The 25,518-nt window shown below is 36.1% G+C and overlaps 2 protein-coding genes and 2 pseudogenes across 3 annotated transcripts; 2 read left to right on the top strand and 2 right to left on the bottom strand.

Moving 5' to 3' along the window:
* The first annotated feature begins 78 nt into the window (after nt 1-78).
* LOC120202364 (topless-related protein 3-like) lies at nt 79-4,517 on the top strand. Its single transcript, XM_039202800.1, has 16 exons — nt 79-170; nt 243-316; nt 388-483; nt 561-656; nt 1,046-1,173; nt 1,336-1,570; nt 1,698-1,865; nt 1,956-2,042; nt 2,375-2,527; nt 2,607-2,717; nt 2,821-3,000; nt 3,071-3,199; nt 3,309-3,404; nt 3,639-3,821; nt 3,914-4,089; nt 4,176-4,517. The coding sequence occupies exons 1-16, from the start codon at nt 107-109 to the stop codon at nt 4,387-4,389; spliced, it is 2,190 nt and encodes a 729-aa protein (XP_039058731.1). The 5' UTR covers nt 79-106; the 3' UTR covers nt 4,390-4,517.
* A 2,835-nt stretch (nt 4,518-7,352) lies between these two features.
* LOC120202363 (eukaryotic translation initiation factor 3 subunit A-like) lies at nt 7,353-13,301 on the top strand. 2 transcript variants are annotated; one of them, XM_039202797.1, is made up of 14 exons: nt 7,353-7,404; nt 7,773-7,855; nt 8,005-8,486; nt 9,391-9,606; nt 9,704-10,072; nt 10,151-10,180; nt 10,367-10,594; nt 10,711-10,872; nt 10,997-11,218; nt 11,331-11,537; nt 11,614-11,820; nt 12,062-12,142; nt 12,273-12,474; nt 12,703-13,301. In XM_039202797.1, the coding sequence occupies exons 2-14, from the start codon at nt 7,810-7,812 to the stop codon at nt 13,200-13,202; spliced, it is 2,952 nt and encodes a 983-aa protein (XP_039058728.1). In that variant the 5' UTR covers nt 7,353-7,404; nt 7,773-7,809; the 3' UTR covers nt 13,203-13,301. The 2 variants fall into 2 exon arrangements, with proteins under 2 accessions (XP_039058728.1, XP_039058729.1); XM_039202798.1 differs by lacking the exon at nt 7,353-7,404 and having other exon boundaries at nt 7,760-7,855.
* Nucleotides 13,302-13,621: 320 nt separating this feature from the next.
* On the bottom strand, nt 13,622-17,156 carry LOC120202362 (annotated as a pseudogene).
* Nucleotides 17,157-19,103: 1,947 nt separating this feature from the next.
* Nucleotides 19,104-25,153, bottom strand: LOC120202361 (annotated as a pseudogene).
* Between the last annotated feature and the right edge of the window lie 365 nt (nt 25,154-25,518).

Raw genomic sequence — 25,518 nt, 5'->3', positions numbered from 1 at the left:
TCCAATGTCTATCAAACTGTTGTCATATGACCCATGTCTATTTTATCAATTTCTATGTGTTTCAACATTGCAATTGATTTTGTTAGAAGAGTTACTGCAGGCTTTAATGGTCAATGATACACCAATATCTGTCAGCTGTGTCACATGGAGTCCTGATGGAAGTTTTGTAGGTGTGTACCTTTTGATAGATTACTATCATTTTAGTGTGCATATGTTTGTGCTTATTGCCTTTCTTGCTGCAGGGGTTGCATTTTCCAAACACCTACTTCATTTGTATACTTATCCTGGATCAAATGATCTAGTCCAGCACTTGGAGGTTAAGTCATTTTTTATACTTCTCCAGCTAAAAGGATTCATAACTAGCGTCTGACCTTTTCTTATTAACAGATTGATGCCCATATTGGTGGTGTAAATGACTTAGCCTTTGCTCATCCAAACAAACAGCTGTGCATTGTTACATGTGGAGATGACAAGCTTATAAAGGTAGGAGGTATTAAGTTTTTTAGAGGTATTGATTATACTGGATGTTTCTTGTTATCTTAATGAAAGAAATGGAGCAGGTATGGGATTCGATGACTGGACAAAAACTGTTTAATTTTGAAGGTCATGATGCACCAGTTTATTCCATCTGCCCACATCATAAAGAGAACATTCAGGTAAAATAAAATGTCATAGTTGTTAATTACATATACTTTTCAGTCTGTCCGCCTGAAGTCACCGTCACAATTAACTTGTTCAAAGCATGAAATTTAATTTAGTAATCTGCTCTCTCCTTCTGCAATTTATGATTCCACATTCAGTTAATCCACCACAGGGCTGCCTGATTTAGCAAAACCATTTCCATTCTCCTAGTTAGAACTTTCCCCTCGGTGCTATACTGCTCCACTATATTTGATTCAATCTAATATTTTAGGCCAGTGTCTTATGGACATATAGTTTTTGTCGGTTCAGTTAAAATGCTTTTTTTGGCTTAGAATTGAATGTTTACTTTGCTGTATGGATGCCAATTTATACTCTCATGTGGTCATCATCTACGTTATTGCAGTTTATATTTTCAACTGCTGTGAATGGGAAAATTAAGGCCTGGCTGTATGATAATATGGGTTCAAGAGTTGACTATGATGCCCCAGGTCACTGGTGTACTACAATGCTTTACAGTGCTGATGGAAGTAGGTATGATCATGAATCTTAAGATATAATTTCTTACCGTTAAGAATTTTGAGTTTATTGCAAAAATGAAAAATGCTCTTAACACCTTTAATTGAGCTTTTGGTGTCAAATTTTATATGTAATTCATTTCATTCTAGTTTTGAACTTTTTCTGATTTTGTTTCAGATTGTTCTCTTGCGGAACTAGTAAAGATGGAGAATCTTTTCTGGTTGAGTGGAATGAAAGTGAAGGAGCAATAAAGAGGACTTATGTGGGGTTCAGAAAGAAATCAGCAGGCGTGGTTTCATTTGACACAACACAAAATCATTTTCTAGCTGCAGGAGAAGATAGCCAAATAAAGTTTTGGGACATGGATAATATTAATCTTCTCACTTCCACCGATTCTGAGGGTGGGCTCCCTGTAAGTTAAATGTTCAAATCTCATAGCTGTTTTGCGAAACATGTTACATATATGCTACTAGGTTGAGTGTCTAACATATCACATTTTTTTTGATAGAAGGTCTAACATATCACATTAATTGCTTCAGAGTCTTCCCCGTGTGAAATTCAACAAGGAAGGAAATCTCCTGGCTGTGACAACAGCTGACAATGGATTCAAAATACTTGCAAATGCTGTGGGTATCAGATCTTTAAGAGCAACTGAAACATCAACTTTCGATCCATTGAGAACACCCATTCTTTCTACTGGAATTAAGGTAATGATTGTTTAGATTTGCTTAATGTTTCCTTAAGAATATTGATGTCTCAATACCGGGATGTTTTTATGTTTTCTCTCTGTTGGTTAGGCTTCTGGCTCTTCAGCAGTTGGCAATGTCAGTCCTGTTAGTTGTAAAGCGGAAAGGAGTTCTCCTGTCAGGCCGTCTCCTATACTTGTATGTTAGCTGGATATACCTTGAGTTACCTTTTAAACTTTTTTTTTTCTGAATACAATAGTTAATCATATGGTTCATCCTTTGGAAAGGAACTTTTTGTTCTTGCTCTTGGTTACTGCAACAAGCACATTAGGAGTTAGATTTAAGGTCCAGCATCCTTTTTTAGCTTATGGGCGCTCCCCTTCAGTTCTCTTTTCATTCAATAAGGAACATTTTGTATTTCCACTGAGCTTTTTATAATACAAATAGACCTAGTTTTTTTTCAAGTGTTTTTCATGCTTTTGATGTTCTTCCAATTGCCTTTGTTGTTTTGGATTTGTGTTTCCCCCAAGAATGGCGTTGATCCATTGGGAAGAAGTGTCAAAAAGCCAAGAGTAATGGATGATGCAATAGACAAGGCTAAAGCCTGGCAGTTAGCTGAAATCATGGATTCTGCTCAATATCGGTTAGTTACCTTGCCTGAAAGCACGGAAGCCTCCAGCAAGGTCTGTTGAACTTCTTCTAACCTCAGTTTCGTATCATTGTTTTTCTACCATGGCACTGAACCGTTGCATCTCTTTAAAGGTTGTTCGGCTTCTATATACAAATGCTGCTGTTGGTATTTTGGCACTTGGGTCAAACGGTGTTCAGAAGCTATGGAAGTGGTCCCGCAGTGAACAGAATCTATCTGGGAAGGTACAATACTTTATCTCAAATAAGAATATTTTTCTCTCAACGTTTTCTTTCTAAATTCCTTCCTTTCTTTGACGAGAAACCTAAAGTCTTTTAAACTTTAAAGGCCACAACCAATGTAGCTCCACAGCGTTGGCTACCGAACAGTGGTCTTCTTATGACTAATGATATCACAGGTGTGAACCTGGAAGAAGCAGTACCATGCATAGCACTCTCGAAGAATGATTCATATGTGATGTCAGCCACTGGTGGAAAAGTTTCTTTGTTTAACATGATGACTTTCAAGGTATGCCTTCATTTGCTCATGTATTGAATGTATTCTATGTCTCGCGTGCTAATAAACACATGATTTGCAGGCAATGACGACATTTATGTCTTCTCCTCCAGCTTCAACCTTCCTGGCATTACATCCCAAGGATAATAATATCATAGCAATTGGAATGGAGGATTCAACTATCCATATTTACAATGTTCGAGTAGATGAGGTGAGTCCTCCTAACAGTTTTTGAAGCGTTTGTATTTATTCTTCCCCTTGTATTTAATTATCATGCTCTCTGAAGAGGTTATGATGCAATCTGTTTTTAACTTTTTTAGGTGAAAACAAAATTGAAAGGTCACCAAAAACGGATAACTGGTTTGGCTTTCTCAACCAACCTCGGTATCTTGGTTTCATCAGGTGCTGATGCTCATGTAAGTAGTATCCTGGCTTGTAATATTTATTTTGATTATATCTCCTCTTTGGGTTTTGAAAGCAATAAAACTTCTGGTACTCATAAAAAAATAGAAAATATACAATTTATTTTCAGTTAGTTTTTCGAGTTAATTTCCTTGGTATTTTTCAGGTTCCAGCATCTCATTAACTGTTTTCAGGTTTAGTTTTTTAGAGTTATACTATTACTTCTAACATCTTGCTTTTCTCTGCAGTTGTGTGTGTGGAGCATTGATACATGGGAGAAAAGGAAATCGGTTGAAATCCAAATCCCAGCTGGAAAGGCACCTACAGGAGACACAAGGGTTCAATTTCACTCGGATCAGATTCACATGCTGTTATTCCATGAAACACAGATAGCAATATATGATGCCTCCAAGATGGAGCGCATTCGACAGGTAGGAAACTCGAGAAGTAGCATGGAGTTTGATGATTTGTTATTGCTTTTACACAGAGGGAACACATTTTAATGCCATTTCATTTGCTGCAGTGGATTCCACAAGATGTACTACCTGCGCCCATATCTTGTGCAACATATTCCTGTAACAGCCAATCTGTTTATGCTACCTTTTGTGACGGCAATATCGGGGTGTTCGATGCTGATAGCCTGAAACTTAGATGCCGTATTGCCTCATCAGTTTACTTGTCACCGGCAATCTTAAAAGTGTAAGTTATCTGTGTGGTATTATTCCCTGTAAGACATTTCATCTGGACTATCTATAACCGGACTGTTGATCTGCCCCGTTCTTCAGAAACCAAACTGTATACCCACTTGTTGTGGCTGCACACCCTATGGAGCCAAACCAATTCGCAATCGGTTTGAGCGACGGAACCGTGAAAGTGATGGAACCATCTGAATCTGAAGGGAAATGGGGAGTGAGTCCGCCAGTGGATAACGGTGTGTCGAATGGCAGGACAACATCATCTACCACAAGCAATCAATCACCTGATCACCTACAAAGATGAGGTACCTTTTTTCTTACAGTATGAAAAGTGTCTTTATTGTATCAAATGTGGATTAATTAGGTTCTCTTCCATTTGTACCCCATTGTAACCCTAAATTATCATGAATGAATCCCCAATTCTTGTATAATCCTCCTCATCTCTTGGTTGATAGCTGTTCTAGTTTTATTTGTACATAACCCCTTGAGATTTTGGAAACTTTTATCATTTTACCTAATAAACTCAGTTTTAATTTTGTATTATATTCAAATCATTATACCGATATAAGAAATATGCTTATAAAATAAATAATAAATTAAGACCCAAAATAAAAGCAAACACACAAAGGCCCATGCAATCGGTAGTGTTGGTTGTCACAACAAAGAAAGGACACACGGTGTAATAATAAGTTGTTATACTGATAAGAATGCTCCGTGGTACGTTGGTTGAACCTAAAATAGTTTAGGGTAAACTATACGTTAGGACCTAAATTATCACTTTTGGTTTATTTTAGTACTTAAACTTTTAATTCTTTCAAAATCATGTCTAAAGTTTAGTTTTTATTTCATTTTAGTATACCGCTGTTAAAAACTTTAGTTTTTATTTTATTTTAGTATCCCGTTCAAAATTTAACATTAAGTTTTGAAAAGATTGAAAATTTAGGTACTAAAACGGACTAAAATTGATAGTTTAGTTACTATATGCGTTAAGTTTTTTAACGGTGGCTGTTAAAATGAAATGAAAACTAAACGTTAGGTATGATTTTGAAAAAATTAAAAGTTTAGATACTAAAACGGATTAAAATAATAGTTTAGGTACTAAATGTGTAGTTTACCCAATAATTTATTACCTTAATTGGCTAATTGGATAATGTGTAAACGTCTCTTAATCAATGAGCTTTGCAAGCAAGAGGGTTTACTCAACCTAGACGTGTGGACCACCCTATCCCATCCTAATAAGAGACAAAATTGGATGTCCCATGAGATATGTCTAATAATCATTTTTAATTTAAATTAAATTTCAGGGTAAACTATAATGATGGTCTGTTATGCTTTTAGTTTGTTCGATTTTGGTCACCTATTTAAAAAATATCAATTTTGGTCCCTTATGTTATTAATTTAATACATTGATCCCTTGATCATTAAGTCATGTTAACTCAATAATGAAAATCCGGCTTGATATTCAAAAAATAAAATAAAAACCACTTAAGTTCACCTTCTTTTAGAATAAATGACTTTTAAGTAGAGCTGGGTATACCCGCCCGTTTAGCCCGCGGATTTTGACGGTGCGGGCTTAAACGGTCGGGCTAAAAAGCCCACAATCATAAACGGTCTTTAATTTTAAGACCCGCAGCCGTCATTTAACCCGCGGGCTAAACGGGCTTACCCGCGGCCCGTTAAATAATAATAATTTTAAATGTTTTAAATGCAATAAAAAATAATATTCTAACTTACTACACCTTTAAAAATGATCCAGTAACTTGAAAAGGAAGGTAGCACCGTCAAAAAATAAATAATATTTAAATTTTATTTTAAATAGTCATAAATGATTATAAAATATTTTTTTTTTTTTTTTCATTAATATATATATATAACGATATAATTACTTAAACTCAAATTAAAAAAAAACAATATTCACTTATATAACCAAATTGAAAAACAAATAAAACAATAACCGCACTATATTTTCATAAAACATAATTATTCAATGCTATAATATGAAGACACAGAAGTGTCTGCAAACAGAAAAATTCAACAAAGTATGTTTTCAATTTTTTCTTTTACTTTTCTTTCTTATTTTTAATCCAAATATTACGTGTCATGTGATATATTATTAAAATATCACGTGACTTTTTATAATTAAAGAACGAAATGGATAACATACTTAATGAAAAATATAAAGGTCAAAATTAAATAAAAAAATCTTTAAATACCAAAGTGATAATGATGTAAATTTTATAAGACTAAAATACTATATAAATCTTTTAATTTTTATTTTTTAAAATGAAGAATAATTTGATATTGTAAATGAAAAAAATATTAAGCAGCAGTAGAATTATGACAAATGTCCTAATAAATTTAAGAACTACAATGGTTATAAGTAACATCATATTTATAGGTAATTTATTTTCTTTTTCTATAAAATTCTTTAAGTTTATTTTCCCTAAAATTTTATAAATTTTAAATTAAGCGGGCTTTTGCGGGCTTCGCGGGCTACCCGCGGTTATACCCATTAAACCCGCGGGTTTAATGGTCCGGGCTAAAAAGCCCGCAATTTAAACGGACTTCAATTTTTGGTGTCCAAAACCCGCACGGGTTATGGGTTAAACGGGTAGCCCGCGGGCCCTAACCCATACACCCACCTCTACTTTTAAGGATGTTGAGTGATCTTTTGTTTTATTTTTTAAATGTTAAGTTAGACTCTTGTTATCAGGTTAACGGGAGTTAATAGTCGAATGAACTTTTGTTTTATTTTGGTATTTCATTCAAGATCCAAATAATGTAAGGACGATCAATGGCAGATATACTTTCAGCCTAAGTTGAAGTTCAATTTTTTTAAATAGTTATCTATTTTATTAATTGTGCTCACCATAAAATTTTATTTGTACCCATCCCATAAAATATTGTATTATTAAGATATGTGTACCCACCCTAAAAATATTTTTAGATCTATCGCTAGAGACAATGTAATTAAATTACAAAGATTTTTAAAACAATTTTTTTTTAAAAAATTAACTAAACCTACAACTTATGTGTAGTACATGGATTAATAACAAAATTTGAACCTTGAAAAGCATATAAATGTTAAATTTAAAACCTACGTAAGTATAGGGACTAATAACAAAATTTAACCGAGAAAAAATCTTGTATCATTTTGTAAATAAAATTAAAAGCTTGGGCTGGAGACTACTAGTGCAGATTCCAAACGGGCTTCAGAATGAAAGCCCTATTTAAAAGGAAAAAAACCCTAAATCGCATCCTGTTTATCAAAGATCTCTGCTGTTGCTGCTCCACACTGCTCGCCGTCGACACTTTTCATGTGAGTCTATCGAATTTTTAATCTCATGTTTATTTTTTTTAGAATTTTCGTCTATACTGTTTTTACATATATTTCGTTCGAGTTTTTGTTTATTCATTTTATTATTGCAAATTTTCGATGAAAAGTAATAAAAGAAAGAAATCTGTGGCCGACTTAAGTAATTTAGGTTTCCTGATCTGCTTTAGTAGATTTAAGGCAAAAATTCATCAATATTGAATTACATTTTTATGAATCAGTATTTTTTTTGGTTTTTTTCCTTGCGAACTTATAGTCGGCTTTGATTTCGGTCTTTTCTTGAAGATATTCAGGGTTTTAGCTTTTCGATTAATTATATTTTTGATTGATGGAAAAGCCTGCGTTTGTTCCAGGCGATTGCAGGCAGTGTTAAGAGTTTTATAACAAAACATGGCGAATTTTGCCAAACCAGAGAATGCTTTGAAGCGTGCAGAAGGTTAGAAATAAAGAAATTTACTTTATTAAGCTTGGTTTTGTTTGTTGCTTTTTGTTAATTGCTTTTCTGCATTAAAATTATTGCCTTGAGCTTTGATTTTTTTTTAAAATAGATGTGTTTGCACCTACTTTGTGATTTGTTTGATGCAGAGTTGATTAATGTTGGGCAGAAGCAAGATGCTTTGCAGGCGCTTCACAATCTAATAACTTCGAAAAGATACAGAGCTTGGCAAAAGCCTCTCGAAAGGATAATGTTCAAATATGTAGAGTTGTGTGTTGACATGCGCAAAGGTCGGTTCGCCAAGGATGGCCTGATTCAATACCGTATTGTATGTCAGCAAGTTAATGTTAGTTCCTTGGAGGAGGTGATCAAGCACTTCATGCATCTTTCTACTGAGAAAGCTGAGAAGGCTCGTAGCGAGGCACAAGCCCTAGAAGAAGCTCTTGATGTCGATGACCTTGAAGCTGATAAAAGGCCAGAAGATTTAATGCTAAGTTATGTCAGTGGTGAGAAAGGAAAGGATAGGTCCGATCGTGAACTTGTTACTCCTTGGTTCAAGTTTCTTTGGGAAACCTACAGAACAGTGCTTGAAATATTGCGGAACAATTCCAAGTTAGAGGCACTCTATGCGGTATTTCCTGCCTTAATGACTTCTTATAAATATTGTGTATTTGTTACAACCATACGGATAATTTTCAAGTTCTGACTAAAATATGAAATTTGACAAAATTTGTATTTGGCATTAAGATAACTGGTTCACTAGTTTCATGCTTACTCTCTTTTTGTAATTCAGTACGAAGCCCTTTACTGCTTTGCATTAAGGACCATTAGTGGTTTATCTGAATTTTTCAAGAAGTCTTTCTCTGGCTGATGAGCTGAACTGTTAATTGATTAAGTATTTAGAACTGGTGGTTTGTTAGTTTTTCATTTGGATATATAAGCATGTAAGGTTAAGTTCTAAGGAATATAAGACTTAAGTTATCAGATGAATTGCAAAGATTCACTAGGTTGCTGGACAAAGAGAATATTACAAAAAAATATTTTGGTATTGGCCTGCTGCCCTCACAGTGGACATATAGGCTTTATGTGGTAGCACCATCTGGTGCTAGTCTGATGTGGTCGTATCCAAACTGGCATTGTTCAGGAAGAGGGGTCAGCACTGTTGAGGCCATTTAGGGCTGTGCTGGCCTTACTAACATTAGATGGTGTTGGGTGCATTAGGTGAATTGTGCTGCACGCTTCTCTCTTTTTCGAATGTTTCCCATGAAATCGTTTTTCCTCTTTTGCCATTTTTTATAGGGTAGAGACAAAAAGACCATTGTACTTGCCTACTCGTGCATCTTGTAAACTTTATGGATCATACTTCAATTACTATTGTTTTCTGAACGTTTTAATTGAGTTTTTGAAGGTATATATTCATACAACATGTTTAGTTAAAATTTCATTAAATAAATAAAAATTACAGACATATAACAAGTAGTATCTTGTTTGGTATTGATTGAAATGACGATATTTCCATTTTGAAAATCTTGTAGATGACAGCACATCGGGCCTTCCAATTTTGCAAGCAGTATAAACGAACAACAGAGTTCCGAAGGTTGTGCGAAATCATAAGAAACCATTTAGCTAATCTAAATAAATATAAAGACCAAAGGGACAGACCTGACTTGTCAGCACCAGAGAGCTTGCAACTTTATCTTGATACAAGATTTGAGCAGCTAAAAATTGCTACTGAACTTGGACTCTGGCAGGTCAGTTTATTTCGTTGATTTTCTACTCTGTTTAATGATGAGTTTTATATCTTGCATATTCATGCTTATGATCATTATTTAACATGTTTCCTTGCAGGAAGCCTTTCGTTCTGTTGAAGATATTTATGGATTGATGTCCATTGTCAAGAAAACCCCCAAGGCTTCCTTGATGGTGGTTTATTATGCCAAGTTAACAGAAATATTTTGGATTTCAGGAAGCCATCTTTATAATGCTTATGCATGGTTGAAGCTATTTACACTACAAAAAAGCTTCAATAAAAACCTGAGCCAGAAAGATTTGCAGTTGATAGCATCATCAGTTATTTTGGCTGCACTGTCAGTGCTCCCTTATGATCAGACACATGGTGCGTCACATTTGGAACTTGAAAATGAGAAAGAGCGCAACATTCGAATGGCAAATCTTATAGGATTTAATCTTGAAACTAAACTTGAGAACAGAGAAGTGGTATGATGTATTTAATTCAACTTTATTTTACTCTGTTTTCTTGTTGTTAATCAGTTCTGACATTCTGCCTTTTTGCAGTTTTCAAGATCATCACTTCTCACAGAATTGGTATGTGCAAATTTTACGAACACTTTTGTTTATTTTGTCATCTCATTGTTGCTTTGACTGATCTGATAGCTTTTTCTCATGATAATCTTAGTCACGGGAGCATTGGCTCTATATTTATTTAATGATAAACTTTTGATGGTGTTATCTTACTGACTGAACTTTATGTTCTTATTACTCTTCTGTTAGGTCTCCAAAGGTGTACTTAGCTGTGCGACTCAAGAAGTGAAAGACCTTTACCATCTTTTAGAACATGATTTTCTCCCTCTGGATGCTGCGTCGAAGATACAACTTCTGTTTCTGAAAATATCAAAACTCGGTGGGAAGTTAGGTTCAGCTTCATCTGTACCAGAAGTTCAACTCTCTAAATATGTTCCTGCTCTTGAAAAGCTTTCTACCTTAAGGTTGCTTAAGCAGGTTTGTTCTTGTGTTTATTTTTCTTTTCAGTTTCATCGTTCTTTCTATTTGCATTATGCCCTCTTGGGTTACTTATTCCCGATTTTCTCAATGTTCTCCACCCCGTGCTTCATCAGGTGTCCCATGTTTACCAGTCGATGAAAATTGAGAGTATGTCTCAGATAATTCCCTTTTTTGATTTTTCTATGGTGGAAAAGATTTCTGTTGATGCTGTGAAACACAAGTTCATAGTCATGAAAGTTGACCACATGAAGGGTGTTGTGGTGTTTGGTGATATGGTAAGTTAGTATTTTGGGTTGTGTATTCTTATTTCTTTCTGGATGTTTCTAGGAATTAATTTGCTTCATATTTCTTATAATGTGTCTGCATATTAGTTTCTTTTACTTATTTTTGCATTTTCAGGGTCTTGAATCTGACAAGCTTCGTGATCACCTGACTCTTCTTGCTGAATCTTTGAATAAAGCAAGAGCCATGATATATCCCTCTACCGATAAAGCATCAAAACTGAGTGAGGTTTTACCTGGTTTAGGAGAGATTGTAGATAAGGAGCACAAAAGGCTTCTTGCTCGGAAATCAATAATCGAGAAAAGAAAGGAAGAACAAGAACGTCAACTGTTGGAAATGGTATTTCTGTTTAAATGACTAGTGTTGTGGACCACATTAAGTTTCATCTTAGAAATAGCTGAATGGATTTGTGTACTCATGCCTCTGCATTTATTGTGTTTCGATCAATTAGGAACGTGAGGAGGAGTCAAAGAGGCTGATGCTGCAGAAGAAAACTGAAGAAGCTGAAAAAAAGAGGCTTGTTGCTGTCTTTGAGCATCAGCGTGCTGAAAGAATTCGTAAGGAAATAGAGGAGCGGGAACTTGAAGAGGCACAGGCTCTGCTACAGGAAACTGAAAAGCATTTGAAAAAAGGGAAAAAGAAACCAATTTTAGATGGGGTGGGTAGCCATTTTTTCCATTATATTCTAACTCAAATTTAAGCTAATTTATTTTTCCCTATCCCGTTTCTTCCAGGAGAAATTGACAAAGCAAACCTTGCTTGAGCGTGCAATGAATGAGCAGCTAAAGGAAAGACAGGAACAGGAGAAGAGACTACAAAAAGTGGCCAAAACAATGGACCACCTTGAAAGAGCAAAGAGAGAGGAAGCAACGCCCTTGATTGAAGCTGCTTTTCAACGACGGTTGGTAGAGGAGAAGGTGCTTCATGAACGTGAGCAACAGGTGAAACTTCAATTCCCTGTTTTGCAATTGAAATGATTTCATAACACGACCTTTTTATGCTCATAAGTGCATATACTATAATGTATTATTCCTAGTATCCCTCAACAGGTACTCTTTTCTTCTTTTGCACATCCCTATCTTGATTGGATGTATAGTCTTTACATTTTTCCTTAAGAGGTATTTTCCCCCTCATTTTCAACCTTCTGATAATATCTTCTTTAATTTTGTTTGCGTCTTGTAGTTGGAAGTTGAGTTGAGCAGACAGCGCCATGATGGGGACTTAAGAGAGAAGAATAGATTGATACGTATGCTAGAAAACAAGGTCAGTACCATGTCCATTGTTGGATGAGGCTTCGTGCTCATGAGAGATTTTCCCTTGCTAGTTTCTTTGCAGCTTCCTTCTTCCATAGCATTTGGCCATTTAACATAAATTTGATTTCTGCATTTTACAGATGATATTCCAGGAAAGAGTAATAAGTCGTCGGCAAGCTGAGTTTGACCAACGGAAAGTAGAGAGGGAAGAAAGAATCAAACAAATAATTCAAGCCCAGAAGCAAGAAAGAGATCTTAAGAGAAAGAAAATATTCTATGTGAGGTCCGAGGAGGAGAGAATAAGAAAGCAACTTGAAGAAGAAGAAACTCGCAAACATGAAGGTATGCGGTTTTGTACGTTCATTTGATTCTTCTTAATTTACTTGACCTTGAAGTCGGATAAAGCCCTTAGTCTTCTTTCTTTAGAAACATTACAGTTTACTCGACCTATTTTCGATACATTTCCTTTAAAAATGTTCAGAGGATATATTATCAAGTTTTTTTCAATAGTGATTATGATAGAAATTTATGCTTTCATCTACTTTATTTATCGGCACTTCGGATTTACAGAGGCTGAGAGACGAAGGAAAGAAGAAGCTGAATACAAAGCGAAAATGGATGAGATAGCTGAAAAGCAGAGGCAGAGAGAACGAGAATTGGAAGAGAAGGAGAAGCAGAGACGAGAAGCTCTCTTGGGAAGGCCCACAGAGGGTGTTGCTAGGCCTTCTGAGCTACTGTCTGGGTCCCGGATAACTGTGCCTGGAAATACTGTTCCAGCTGCTGCTGCTGCTCCAGCTTCTGGAAAATATGTTCCTAGGTTCCGTCGAGAAAGACCTGATAGCTCTGGTCCACCACCTCCTTCGGAACCTGATAGATGGGCTGCTGGGAGCAGGCTCCCTCCACCACAATCTGATCGCTGGACTAGTGGCGGTAGGGCTCCACTGCAGGATCCCGATCGATTAGGCGGTGGTGGTAGCAGGGCCCCACCTCCAAGTTCTGATCGTCCAGGTGTTGCTGGGGGCAGCAACAAGCCAGAACCCTGGCGACCTTCCAGAGCTCGAAACGCATAACGTGGTTAATCCGACTTTCTGATGGTGATTGGTATTCTCAATTTTTTGTACCAAACTACTTAAGGTCGTTTGTGACACAGGACAAGTTGGTCCCTTATTTGTTTCGGTTATTGCATTATGGGTTTCTATTTGAGATTGTCGATTACTGCCAGACTGAGGAAATATTAAATTAAACCTTTCATACTTATTAAGGGTGAATTTTGTTTATTTGCTAAGGGTTTGTTTTTACTTCCGTATTTACTTATTTTAGTATTGGTTTCTAATGAAGTTCCTAATGTTGCTGATATTGAACTATGAAACTTGAACACCAACAAAGAGTATTCTTTGTCAAATGCCCGAGAGTACTTGGTGATTATACTATTTTACCTTAGCTTAATCAAAAATAAAATCTAACGCAGAAAGGAATATGAGATACATATATTGCTTGCAATCGTCACTTTTAATTACAAATTCAAGCGGTTAGCAATTCAAACTATGATCAAGAAATCTATCAGACATCATCTTCTTCCCGAGTTGATCGGCGAAACGGCCTAGCACGGATGTAAACTCCTGAAAACAACAATGGCAAAACACCTAACTCTGAATCTGCAACACGCATCTCCAATGCATTCACCAGGTAATGGGAAACGAAGCATGTTCACTCTGCCAGGGCAAAAAAACATCTATATTTACTTGGTAACTGACTATGATGTTACATGATCACCGTGGGTGTGCTAGTCGTTTTTCCTTCCATGGCGTCTTTCTTTTTCCGACAGTTTGCGCAGAGAAAGGGTCCTTCCCAGGGCTTTGAAGCGGGTGAAAAAATGGTCCAGAGTTCAGGGTTAAACCCTCTGCTGGAGGTTGATCGACTTGACAGACCGCACATTTGAAGATCCCGGAATTTGTGTTCATGGGAAAATCCTTACCCAACCTGCACATTTTTATTATGAAAATCGGTGCGGATTAGAGACTGATATATTTCGTTTGCTGGTCAGATATAAAACCTGGAAAACCTTGCTTGCAGCATGGTAATAAAAATATTCAAACAACTCAAAGTGCCAACTTCCAAACAATCACTGGTTCTTTTGCCTGATAAACAACCAACTAGGCGCAAATTCGATATCAAAAACAATCGAGTGATTGGTTGCAAGAAGTGCGTCAAACATAGAATTTACTTGTGAGAATATACATGACCTGCATTGCATTAGTAACTTCAGCAAGCATTAGCAACTTCAGCCAATTTATTCAGAGGCACTAATATGCTACCACAAGATGCATATAATATGAAAAAGGCAAAATTAAAATATAAATTAGGACCGAGTAAAGTTGCAACATACGAACCTTTCAGCAAGCACTGCAGAGCCCTCCTCAAATAGTTCTTCAACAACTCCAACAGCAGAGAGTTTACTTGTAGATTTGTTTATAGAATTTAGAGACCTCTTCCCAAAAAGCAAAGAACTGAGCACATTCTGCTTTTTCAAAGGTGCTGAAGGTAGGACGGGCACGTCAGAAGGAATAATATCAACAACCAGGCACGTTGTATCATCTTTCGGGCCCCTTGACCTTAAAGCTTCCTAAAAAGGGTATTAAAAGCAAAAATTAATATGAAGGTTTATTGAGTGGATAGTAAAATGAAAAGGCACCGGTCTGGATTTCACCTTTACAACCAGTTTTGCAGCAAGCTCTGCCGTTAATCCCCGACAAGACTTGGCAGCCATGTCTGAAGACAAAGCATCCAACATTTGACAACTAATATAAAACCGAAAAGAAGATTCAGGGTTTCAATGCTCAGAAGAAATTAATAAATCAGCAACAATGACATGGAGATTTAACCTTCACTTGCTTAACATGCGGAATTGGGACAATGAACTCCACAACATCTGTGTCACCAATTGACCTAGAGAGGCATAATCACCAGGCCAGCAACAGAGGGGACCAACCTACAGAGATTCAATCCATAAATGTAACGACTATTAATAACTTTCACAAACAACCCCATTCCGCCACCTCTAATTCCTCCAAATGAAAAAAGAAGACAAAAGAATGAAAACTTCAAATATTGTAAGAGTGAAATACTTCATTTCACCGAAAACATTAAGTCACCCAACTACACCCCCACTGGCAGTGACACGCTCCCTTTCTTCTACATTCTCTTCTAGCCTGTGATCAACGGTCAGGAGAGAAACTACACCCCCTTGGGTGTCCAATATACATCGAGAATCACCAACAGATGCAACAGTGACAGTGCATCCATCAATCACAACAAATGTAACTGTTGTCCCAGAAGTTTCCCCTGCAATCAATATAAACGACTACAAAGTTAAGCACGCAACAGAATTTGACTGAGAGAAGAAGTGCGATGCAATAGAAATGAATACATGCCTTTCTGCTGAAACTCAATGTCTGTTTTCACAAAACCTGTAACCAGAGCCCGAGGAAGTGCTTGAAGCCAATCCTCCCTATTGGCACTTTGTGGAATTGCACTCAAGACATTATTCAATAAGTGCTCCTTCACGAAAATGGCAGCTGATATACCATTATGCCCATAAAAAATCTGTGAATAAAACCGATATTAGGAAATCTCCACAAGCATCAAAAGTAATGATACATTTATCGTGCTCAAGTTTATTAGTACGAGAGAAAAGCTGAACCATAAGACTATGGCACTGTTTGTTATGCATACAAATCAAACAAGAACATACATTCTCGTACTCAGCAAGTCCTCTTTTTCCCACATTATATGATTCAAATTATCTTTTTTTCATTCTTCATTACCTCAAAACCAAACAAGAGGAGTCGACCGTGTTCTATTTAAGCTGATAAGCCAACATCCTTCATGTTTGAGAGAGAGAAGGAAAGGGGTGGGCAGGAGGAGGAGAAAGAAAGTACCGCAAACACTGTAAAAGATGTAGCTGGATTCCCGGGAATCCCCTCACAATCAGGTTTAATCAGAAAGTAATCTTCTCCTTTTTTTGGCCAAAGCAGCCTTCCAAACTTCACAAAAGGCTTCTCGACTTTCTCATTCTTCAGTTCACGACCGATTAAGGTCGCGAGTGGAACAAGAGGCGGCTTCATCCTTGATACTTCAGCTTGGCTCATGCTAGTTAAGGCATCAACATTCCCAAAACTCCACTGCTTAAGTTTTAGAAAACCAAATGAAACAACTTAGCAGCCCCAGGTTCAAAGGCCACAAATTCCTGCAATGACACATACATAAATTCTTCAAAAAATTAGTTTAGTTTGACAAAGCATAGAACACAATTTTACCAAGAAATCCAAAAGGATCAAACCTAAATACCCACACATTATAATCTCAAGCTTTAAACTATACTTTCCATGTTCCAAAAGGATCAAATTCAATAACATCGGAAAAAATACCCAGAAACTGATCTGAACATACACATCCTCACAACCAATGAGGCTCATAGAGAAATAGTGAATCAAACAAATACAATGTACAAATTCAATAACCAAAGCTTAGGATTATTTATCAATTAAGAGGTTAACTTCAAAAACTGTCATTTTTAACGCATCAATCCACCAAATAAGAACAACCCATTTTCGACCGGTCGCTTGCAAGCTCAAGGTTCAGTTCAAGATCCAAAATTCAAGAAATCAAGCTGAAAACTGACGCTGGAAACTCCAAACAAGTGAGAATTGAGAAAATCCCAAATAGGAAACACTCACAGTTGAAGATCCAAAAAGGAGAATTACCCGCCTAGCGTTGGAGCAGGCTACTACCGTACCTTCCCTTACCCCCATTATATATAGGAATAGGGTCAGCTAATTTTTTCACAGTTGAAGATGAAGAGAGAAAGCAACCTCAGATCGAGCAGATGTAACCATACAATGGGTATCATTTAGTTTATCTAAATGTACAAAAAAAAATCTCCTTTTTTGAGTTTTTTTTTTCTGGGTTCCATTAATCAAAGCCCAAACGAGAGAGAGAGATTTGGTTGGGAGAGAAATCTAGAGCGAGAGGAACGCGGGTTTCAATTAGCTGCTGATTTGGGGGCAAAAATCTCCCTCGTAAATAACAGGGATAAAATAAATTTAAGTCCCTGCATTTGGTTACAATTTTCATATTAGTGCTTAAATTATTTTTCGTAAGCATTAATCACTGAAATTAGATTTTTGATTATTTTAATGATGTGCCACTTTAAGAATATGACACGTAACACAATCCTAAAGTATCATATCATCAAAATGACTAAAATAAAAAAAGTTATTGAATTAAGGAATAACATGGGAAAAAAATTAGTGACCAGGTTGAAAATTTTGTCAAATTTAGAGACTAAGAGTCTATTTATCCCTAAAACAATATTGAAATTAAAAATTATAAAACGAAATATATTCGAAATGGCAACACAGCACTTAAAGATTTTAGAGTAAAGTACACTAGAAGCCCCTAAAATATGCTCATATGATCGATTTGGTCATTGAACTTTTAAAATTTACATAATAATTTTTAAATTTATCAAACTATTATAAAATGTATTAAATTTTATCAAATTATTATAAAATGATTATTAAATTTATCAAAATTTTACCCTTATAAGAACATTGTAATGGTCATTTTATTTAATTTCTTAAATTTCTTCATTATTATATGGATATAGCCCCTGATTTTTTATTAATATGGGAAAAGTACTAGACAATATATATTTTAAAATAATACTCAACAATTTGACATTAAACGCCTACACCCCTGACATTCCTAATGCTCGAACTCAGGACCTCAAGGAATAACAATAATTTTTTTATCACCGAAATCGTTTAGTTCGTGGTCCAAATATGTTTTAAAAAATGAAATTAATTATTATTTTTCTCTAGAACAAAACTATGTTGTTATGCAAAGGACTGCCTTTTTTTCTTTTAAATAATTTATAAATTAGTCACAAAAACCAAAATACCCTTTCTTTAATTATTCCTACCCTTTTTGACAACTAATAATTATTATGTAAAATTATTATAAGAAAGAGTAATAGGTATAATAAAAGGAGAAAGTGGGGTTTGACCTTTTCTTCTTTATTTATTTATTATTATTTTTCATATATTAATATTAAGGTAAACTACGTATTTAGTATCTAAATTATCAATTTTGATCTGTTTAGCACCTAAACTTCCATTTTTTTCAAAATCATACCTAATATTTAATTTTTGTTTCATTTTAGTTGTTTCATTTTAGTACTACACCTTTAAAAACTAATGCATTTAGTACCTAAACTATCAATTTTGGTTTGTTTTAGTACCTAAACTTTCAATTTTTTTCAAAACTTAACGTTAAATTTTCAATATGGTACTAAAACGGATCAAAACTAATGATTTAGGTACTAAACGCACAATTTACCCTTAATATTATTACAAATAATAATCCATCTGGCTATACTATGAAAGAAATATCTGCAAAAAATTTCAAGGTTTAAAGGGAATTGAGTTGACTTCTGTGCTCATTCATCCACAAAGAATTTGTTTGTCATATGAGAAGAAAAAAATAGAAATTTGCTGTGTTTTGGTTGGCAGAAACATTGGTGGTGGGGGTAAAATTTCTGGTTTTAGAAGGAAAAAAATAAGGCATTTGCTGACGTGGCCATGTGTTTTTGGACCTACAATAAGGAATGTGTCATGCATCAACATTCAAGTACATGATTATTTTGCTTCAATTGTAGCTAAAATCACTCCAGCTGCCTCTTGGTGTATATGTAGGTCATCCATAGTTGTTGACAGCATCATTCTGAGTGTAGGATCCTTCGAGTTTAAATTGTTATATTAGTTCGAGTTTCTGTTATTTTGAATTTAAATAGTTACATTGACGAATGACCGAATCATGAAAGTACAGAAATATTAGTACTGAAAATAAAACTCACTTTTCATATGGCAAAAGTTAAGCCAAAGATGGCAAGGGAAATGATGTACATATGGTGAGCATCTCCTTTTCACTGCAACCAAGTGATACTCAAGAGGAGCAAGAAAAGGGATACAAATTTCACAAGGAAAAAGGGAAGAAGATGATGATGAAGAAGAAGAAAATGAGGAAAACCAGTTCTGTTAACACTGTTGTTTAATCACTTTGCATATCCGGTTTTCTGCTTTGACTTTTTCGCATTCTGGTTCGATGATGAAGGAATCGGTGATGGAACTGCACTCCTGGTTGCAAACAAAGAGAAATGAAGATCGAAAATCGAACATTGAAGTAAAAGAAAAATGCAGAATTGATGGCAATAAATGTGTAGCCTGGGAAGAGAATGTGCACATCTAAATATTGTTCAGTTGATAACAGAAGGCAGCTTACTTGGATTCTGTGTTCTTGGTTGTTGCTGGATTGGGTGGTCTGTGTTCTTGTTGTTTCTTCGGTTTAAGTGCCAATCCATTTGGACCATTGTTGATTTTAGGAATACTGGATTGCCAAACTGAGTCAGTCTTTGAACAATCACTGGTTGCAGTATCAATATCAGAACCATCGGTGGAGGCAACTTCAGACCAAACTCGTTGCTGATCATTCTCTTGGTTTCCCTTCTTGTTTGCAGTCAGTTTATTCAAGTTCTGTTCTGGATATACCTTGGTAGGATTCCATCGACCGTTGCCTACCGCTGCCTTTCGATCCTTCTGGCTTTGCTTGTTGAACTTGAGTTTAACATTTTGTTTTGCACTTCGAACTGGCCTGGAAGCTGTAAGAGGTGGCCAAAGAGATGGATCCGCTAACATCTCTTGGATTTCCGGACTTTTATTAGATGAGGTTGGAGACTCATTCCGAGATGGGGTTGAAGACTCAGTCAGAGATGGGGTTGAAGACTTGATCGGAGATGTGGTTGAAGTCTCGGTTGGAGATGCAGTTGAAGACTCGATCGGAGATGGGGTTGAAGTCTCAGCTGGAGATGGGGTTGAAGTCTCAGTCGGTGATGGGGTTGAAGACTCAGTCCAAGATGGGGTTGAAGACTCATTCCTAGATGCGGTTGAAGAGTCCTGAATCATCATCCAAAGTATACCATGTCATGCAAATTTCTTTTCACTGGTTAAAACAGTGGAGATGCACAAACAGAAGATTAACATTTTTCCATCTCCAAAAGATGATTTTTTTTCTATCTTACTCAATAAAATCAGTTTCAAGTCCTTGTTAGTTTAGAATCGTCGATGGTTGCATTTGCCATAATCTTTATAACACATCAATAACCAACATCCTATAAGTTATAGTAAATCAGTGTTGAAAAAATTCCTACCAAATTCGGCTGTTAAAGTATACCTCAGCGTTAGTGACACTTCTAGACTGATCACTGGGACTTTGGCATTGTGGAAGAGAAGGGGATGTTTCAAGACTCGGTGTTTTTGTTCCTGGGCTAGTTGGTACGGATTGACTCTCTTGCACTTGCTCGGGCTCTCCTTCCTTTTTCGCTGCAGCTGAGGCTGCTTTAAGACTAGCTATCTGGAAACGGTTGAAAAGAGATATACGAGCGAAAGTATGTTTGTACAAAATAAATGAGCAAATATAAGCAAGCTTTAAGTTAAAAATGTAGGACAATGAAGAAACCTGGTCTTTAGGTTCTTTCATTTCCACACTGCTGGATTGATCACTGGGACTTTGGCATTGTGGAAGAGAAGAGGATGTTTCAAATCTCGGTGTTTTCATTCCTGGGCAAGTTGGTATGGATTGACTCTCTTGCACTTGCTCGGGTTCTCCTTCCTTTTCCACTGTGGCAGAGGCTGCTTTAAGACTAGCTATCTGGAAACGGTTGAAAAGTGATATACAAGCGAAACGGTGTTTGTACAAAATAAATGATCAACTATAAGCAAGCTTTAAGTAAAAAATGTAGGACAATGAACCTGGTCTTTAGGCTCTTTAATTTCTACACTATCTTTGTTCACTTTAGCTGCACCAAGCTCAACTGTAGCTAACCTTTCTGCAAATTTAAGTGTACTAAGTGTTTCTCCATGAACTTCGTACTCGGGAGCAATATGAACAAACATGAGTGTTTTGGCTTGTCCTCCTGACAGAAGAGACCAATAAGATGATCAGCAGGCAATAATGCATTGGATGATGAAAAGAAACAGTACTTGTCGACGAGGATTTCAACATAACCTTACCAAGTGATTCTTGGAGCAACTGAGTAATTTTGCTGTTTCTATAGGGAACATGTGAACTTTTCGAAGCAAGAGAAGCAATCACATCGCCTAAAGCAGAAAGGGATTTTTCACTGTGTTGTGCCTCTTTTAACTGATCCTCCGTCACCTCAGATTTATCGACTCTTTCACTTCCTGCCAGGTCAACCAGATGCATACAGCCGCGAAGAATGTTTCCTGAAGTGAGGTCTTTTCCTAGAACGTGAACAGTCAAACAGCTGTTGAAGGACACCACATGAGAAACAAATCAATTCAGTCTCATGAAATTAAAACCAGATGTTGATATAAAGGACCTGTGAGATCGACAACTCCGGTCATTCATGGCCTTGGAGAGAACTATTCGATTTTTTTGTCCAAGGTTCATCAAGTTTATGACATCAGGTGTTGATGATACACATACAAGGTTTGCATCGGGCATGTTAATCCCATTTTGAGACTGTTATGAATGTCTAGTGTATGTAGGAGTTAGAGAACTCAAAAGGGTCCGTGAATCACAATAAAGAACATATAACATTCCAGATAAACATGTCAGATATAAAGGATATCTCTTAGTTTGGCAATCAGCTGCAAGGAGATCCCTGACTTGCTCATTATAAATTTCAAGCATTTGCACCGAAATTTCATAGGAAATGGTTTCTTTTCTCTGGTTTGAGAGTTCAAATAGATCTCCCAGAGCCCTGTAGTTTACACCTAAGCCTTCCTCTGTGAGCTCATTAGGCCCAGACTGGATTCACAAATGAGATGAATTCGAGTTACTTATTTGACTGACTATAGTGTTAGTGAAGAACAAGTTTTTGTTAATCAACTCAATAGCAAATATCACTGCAGTGACATAATGCTGCATTTCTTACCATGGTATAAGTTTTCCCTGATCCTGTTTGACCATATGCAAATATACAAACATTATAACCATCAAGAACAGATCGAATCAAAGGTTGGATACCAGAGAAAACCTCCGCTGCACGGAATGAGAATTCATGCTCAGAAGGCTGGCAAACCAAAAAGAAAACAACACGAAGTGAAACATAGATAGAACAAGTTGTTTTGGAATTGCTAACCTTGGGTTGCTGAAGGACTGAATATCTTGTTAAAAGTAAATGACTTTCGGCCCTCTTTCCCATTTTCTGTAGGGGCGAGGACTGTGATAGTTCTGTCATCTATGTGATCAACACAACTCAAACTGTTCGATTGCCCATTTAATTGTGGCCTTACTCTGCAGTATACTCTTATATTCCCTAAAACAAGTTATCAACATGTACAATTGAGATTTGATTTGCATGTAAATCAAACTTTTGAACTTCCAGAGAATGCTACCTTTCAGGTCCTGCACTTGATTGTATAACTTGCGGTTTTCTTCGAGAACTCTCTGATATTCCGAAGCTAGACTATGCAAGTGTTTACCTATTAAGAGAAGCTAGAATGAGAAATGTTGCATCTTCAATTTAAGAACAAGTTGAAAGGAATCATGGATTAACTCAAGTTAGTACCTAGATTGCTAAACTCTTCCTGGTACATCATCTGCAAACGGTCCATACCCTCTTTTGTTGCATGAAGACTATGCTTCAGTTCCTACAGGTGCAAAGACATGCACTACTTTTCTGCATCCCCATGGATGATAATACGGAATTTATAAATAGAACCAGTGATTACTGCAAATTACCAGAATATATTGTTGTTGTTGTTCAACTATTGTTTTCTGTTTTAAAAATTGTCTTGTTGATTCCTCATCGGTATTGCACTTCTCATTGGGAAGTTCCTTCTTTGACTCGGATGATGCTTCATCTACAACTGTTTCCTCTGCTTCTGGTGCCTCTACTTTTACCTCAACCTTCATCATTATATTATTTAAAGGATATTAAAGTATTCTATTGGTAATTGTATGAACGAAAAGCTACTCGGAAACATTTGTCCCACCTTTTGACAATCACATGAGGCTGTTCGAGAAAGAAAATTATCAGGGACAGATTCTTCCATATCCTTTGAACTAGTTTTACTCTGTCAGATAACCCGAAATAAGTTTTTCCTTTAAAAACAAAACCTACGAAGAGAATTTAGGACCCATCTATATATAAACATTTACTGAGCTCATAAGACAGATTATATCATCAAACATGTTGCATTACAGCCCTTAGCTCTAATAATACTTACAAAAGAGAAAGTCTGAGCAAATTTATCTAACCGGCAATCATTGAAATTTTGAGTATAAAGAAATGACAATTCTGAAGAACTAAAGATGCTCACCAATTCACTGTGGCTTGCCAAGACCCGCTCGTACTCCTCTGAAACTTTAGTTATCATAGATTCCACAATCTGTTGTAGAACCAGAAGAGTTGTTATTATGTTTTTCCCTCATTAAACTATTGAACTGATAGACTGAAGAAACTTAAATTGGAAAATCAATGTTTACTGCACCACACCTTTCCATATGAGATTTAACCATTTCTTGATTCAATAACTCATTCTAATACTAAATAGGAAGAGGATTTTCATATTTAACACCGAAAAAACTTCTTGCAATACTTGATCATTCTCCAGAGCTCATATTACATCCTAAATAAAGTAATTAATCGAGATGATATTCCTAGAGAACGAACTTACCGTTGGAATCTCTTCTTGCCTCTTATGTAAAACAGCTGCTCGAATCAGCGTCCGCAAAGAACGCAGGGAAGCCTGAAATGAGCTTAGAAGTTTTTCCTTTCAATCCCCAAAAGCAAGGACATGGAAGAGAAACAGCAAGAAAAGGCACACTAACCGCGCCGCTGAGGTCTGACTGCTCATTATTCAAGCTGTCTACGAATTTTTCACCCAATGACGATGTCCTCGAAAGGGAACGATTCATGAATGGTTCGCTATTTGTTCGTGGGAACATTTTCACCGATCTGAAACTTATGGGGGTGTTGACACTTTCTATATATTTCCATCTACCAATTGCACCACTCTTTTTCCATTCACCGTAAGACTTCAATGCAAGAACACACTGCACAATCCTTGAAGAATTCCCACCCTGGAAAAACAAATCGAAAATCTAGAAACATCCATTTCATGAAAAATTCTATAAATGGTTTCATTCTTACAAAATCTAAAACTTCAGAAACACTAACCTGTTCCAAATCTGTGGCTTCAAAAGGAGGAATCCCTAGTTCCTCTACAACTTTAAGGAAGTTTATCACATTCTCAAAGAACGGGTATTCTGATAAAGCATCCCCATCAGGAATTATAACTGAATCACTAGGTCCATCTACTATCTACAATTGACATAATATATATATTGAATCAGACATTTTATCAAACATGTAGAATACTATTAAAAAATAGTTGTTGAATCATATATACATTTGGCACAGATCCAGGTTGAATCTTATTAAGAGCAGTACATAATATCTTTCCACTTCTCAACCCGAGCCTGAATTCATCTTCAGAAGGCATAGCAGGCAAATCCTTACCCAAAACTACACCAACTGTTTTTCTCAACCACCCAGTAGCTTCATTTCTTTTCAAAGCTACAAGAATACAACAAATCTTCAGCATTTCCATAAAATCATAAAATTTAAAAGCTTAAACATGATTAATACTACTGATGATCATACAAGAAACCCCAGAATTGTATTCAAACAATGCTCGAGATTGATCGAAATTGAGATATATTACAAAGGAAAACAATGGTCATTCTATAGAATCCAACAGGTTAAAAGCACTGTAAGCACAGCAGAACAAGCAAAAGTTGGATCATTACAAGCTTCATCTGTATTTCCCGAACTAGTAATACCAATATCTTCAATTCGAGTTCCATGTTCCTGAAGAACTTCTTCCAAAACTGCTATTACAGGAACTTGTGGAATCACCGAATCTGATGCCATCTTACCAAAACTACAATTCTTTTCAGATTCAATTCAAAATTTTCAGTTCATTTAGTGTAATTCTGTAAATTCAATAACATAGAATAAGTAAGTTTCAAATACTTTCTTTTGTTCTTACGGAAAGCTATCTACAGGAAACAGAGGAGATTGAAAACAGAGGCCAATGGTTTTTCTTTGTGTTCCTATTTTTCTATTTTTTTTAAATGGGTATTGATATTTCTACAAATATATTACATAGAGAGAAAATATGGAGGGTTTAGCAGAATTTTCCCTCGGTTTCTCTCATTTTCTCAGCTTTTTTTTCTCTGTTTTCAGGCTCTCTATCTCTCTGTTTTGTTCAAGGCTTCTGTTCTAAAATTAAAGAG

Source organism: Hibiscus syriacus, unplaced genomic scaffold (genome assembly GCF_006381635.1).
Source record: "Hibiscus syriacus cultivar Baekdansim isolate YM2019G1 unplaced genomic scaffold, ASM638163v2 tig00008667_pilon, whole genome shotgun sequence".
Lineage (NCBI taxonomy): Eukaryota > Viridiplantae > Streptophyta > Magnoliopsida > Malvales > Malvaceae > Hibiscus > Hibiscus syriacus.
Note: the sequence above shows the minus strand (reverse complement) of the source record. Positions and strands in the feature narration are given on the sequence as shown.

Coding starts and splice junctions, on each gene's coding strand:
- LOC120202364 (XM_039202800.1), top strand. CDS start 107: ATGGTCAATGATACACCAATATCTGTCAGCTGTGTCACATGGAGTCCT. Junction 2,718..2,820: donor AACAGAATCTATCTGGGAAG/GTACAATACTTT, acceptor TAAACTTTAAAG/GCCACAACCAATGTAGCTCC. Junction 4,090..4,175: donor TCACCGGCAATCTTAAAAGT/GTAAGTTATCTG, acceptor CCCGTTCTTCAG/AAACCAAACTGTATACCCAC.
- LOC120202363 (XM_039202797.1), top strand. CDS start 7,810: ATGGCGAATTTTGCCAAACCAGAGAATGCTTTGAAGCGTGCAGAAG. Junction 8,487..9,390: donor AGTTAGAGGCACTCTATGCG/GTATTTCCTGCC, acceptor AAAATCTTGTAG/ATGACAGCACATCGGGCCTT. Junction 11,219..11,330: donor AACGTCAACTGTTGGAAATG/GTATTTCTGTTT, acceptor TCGATCAATTAG/GAACGTGAGGAGGAGTCAAA.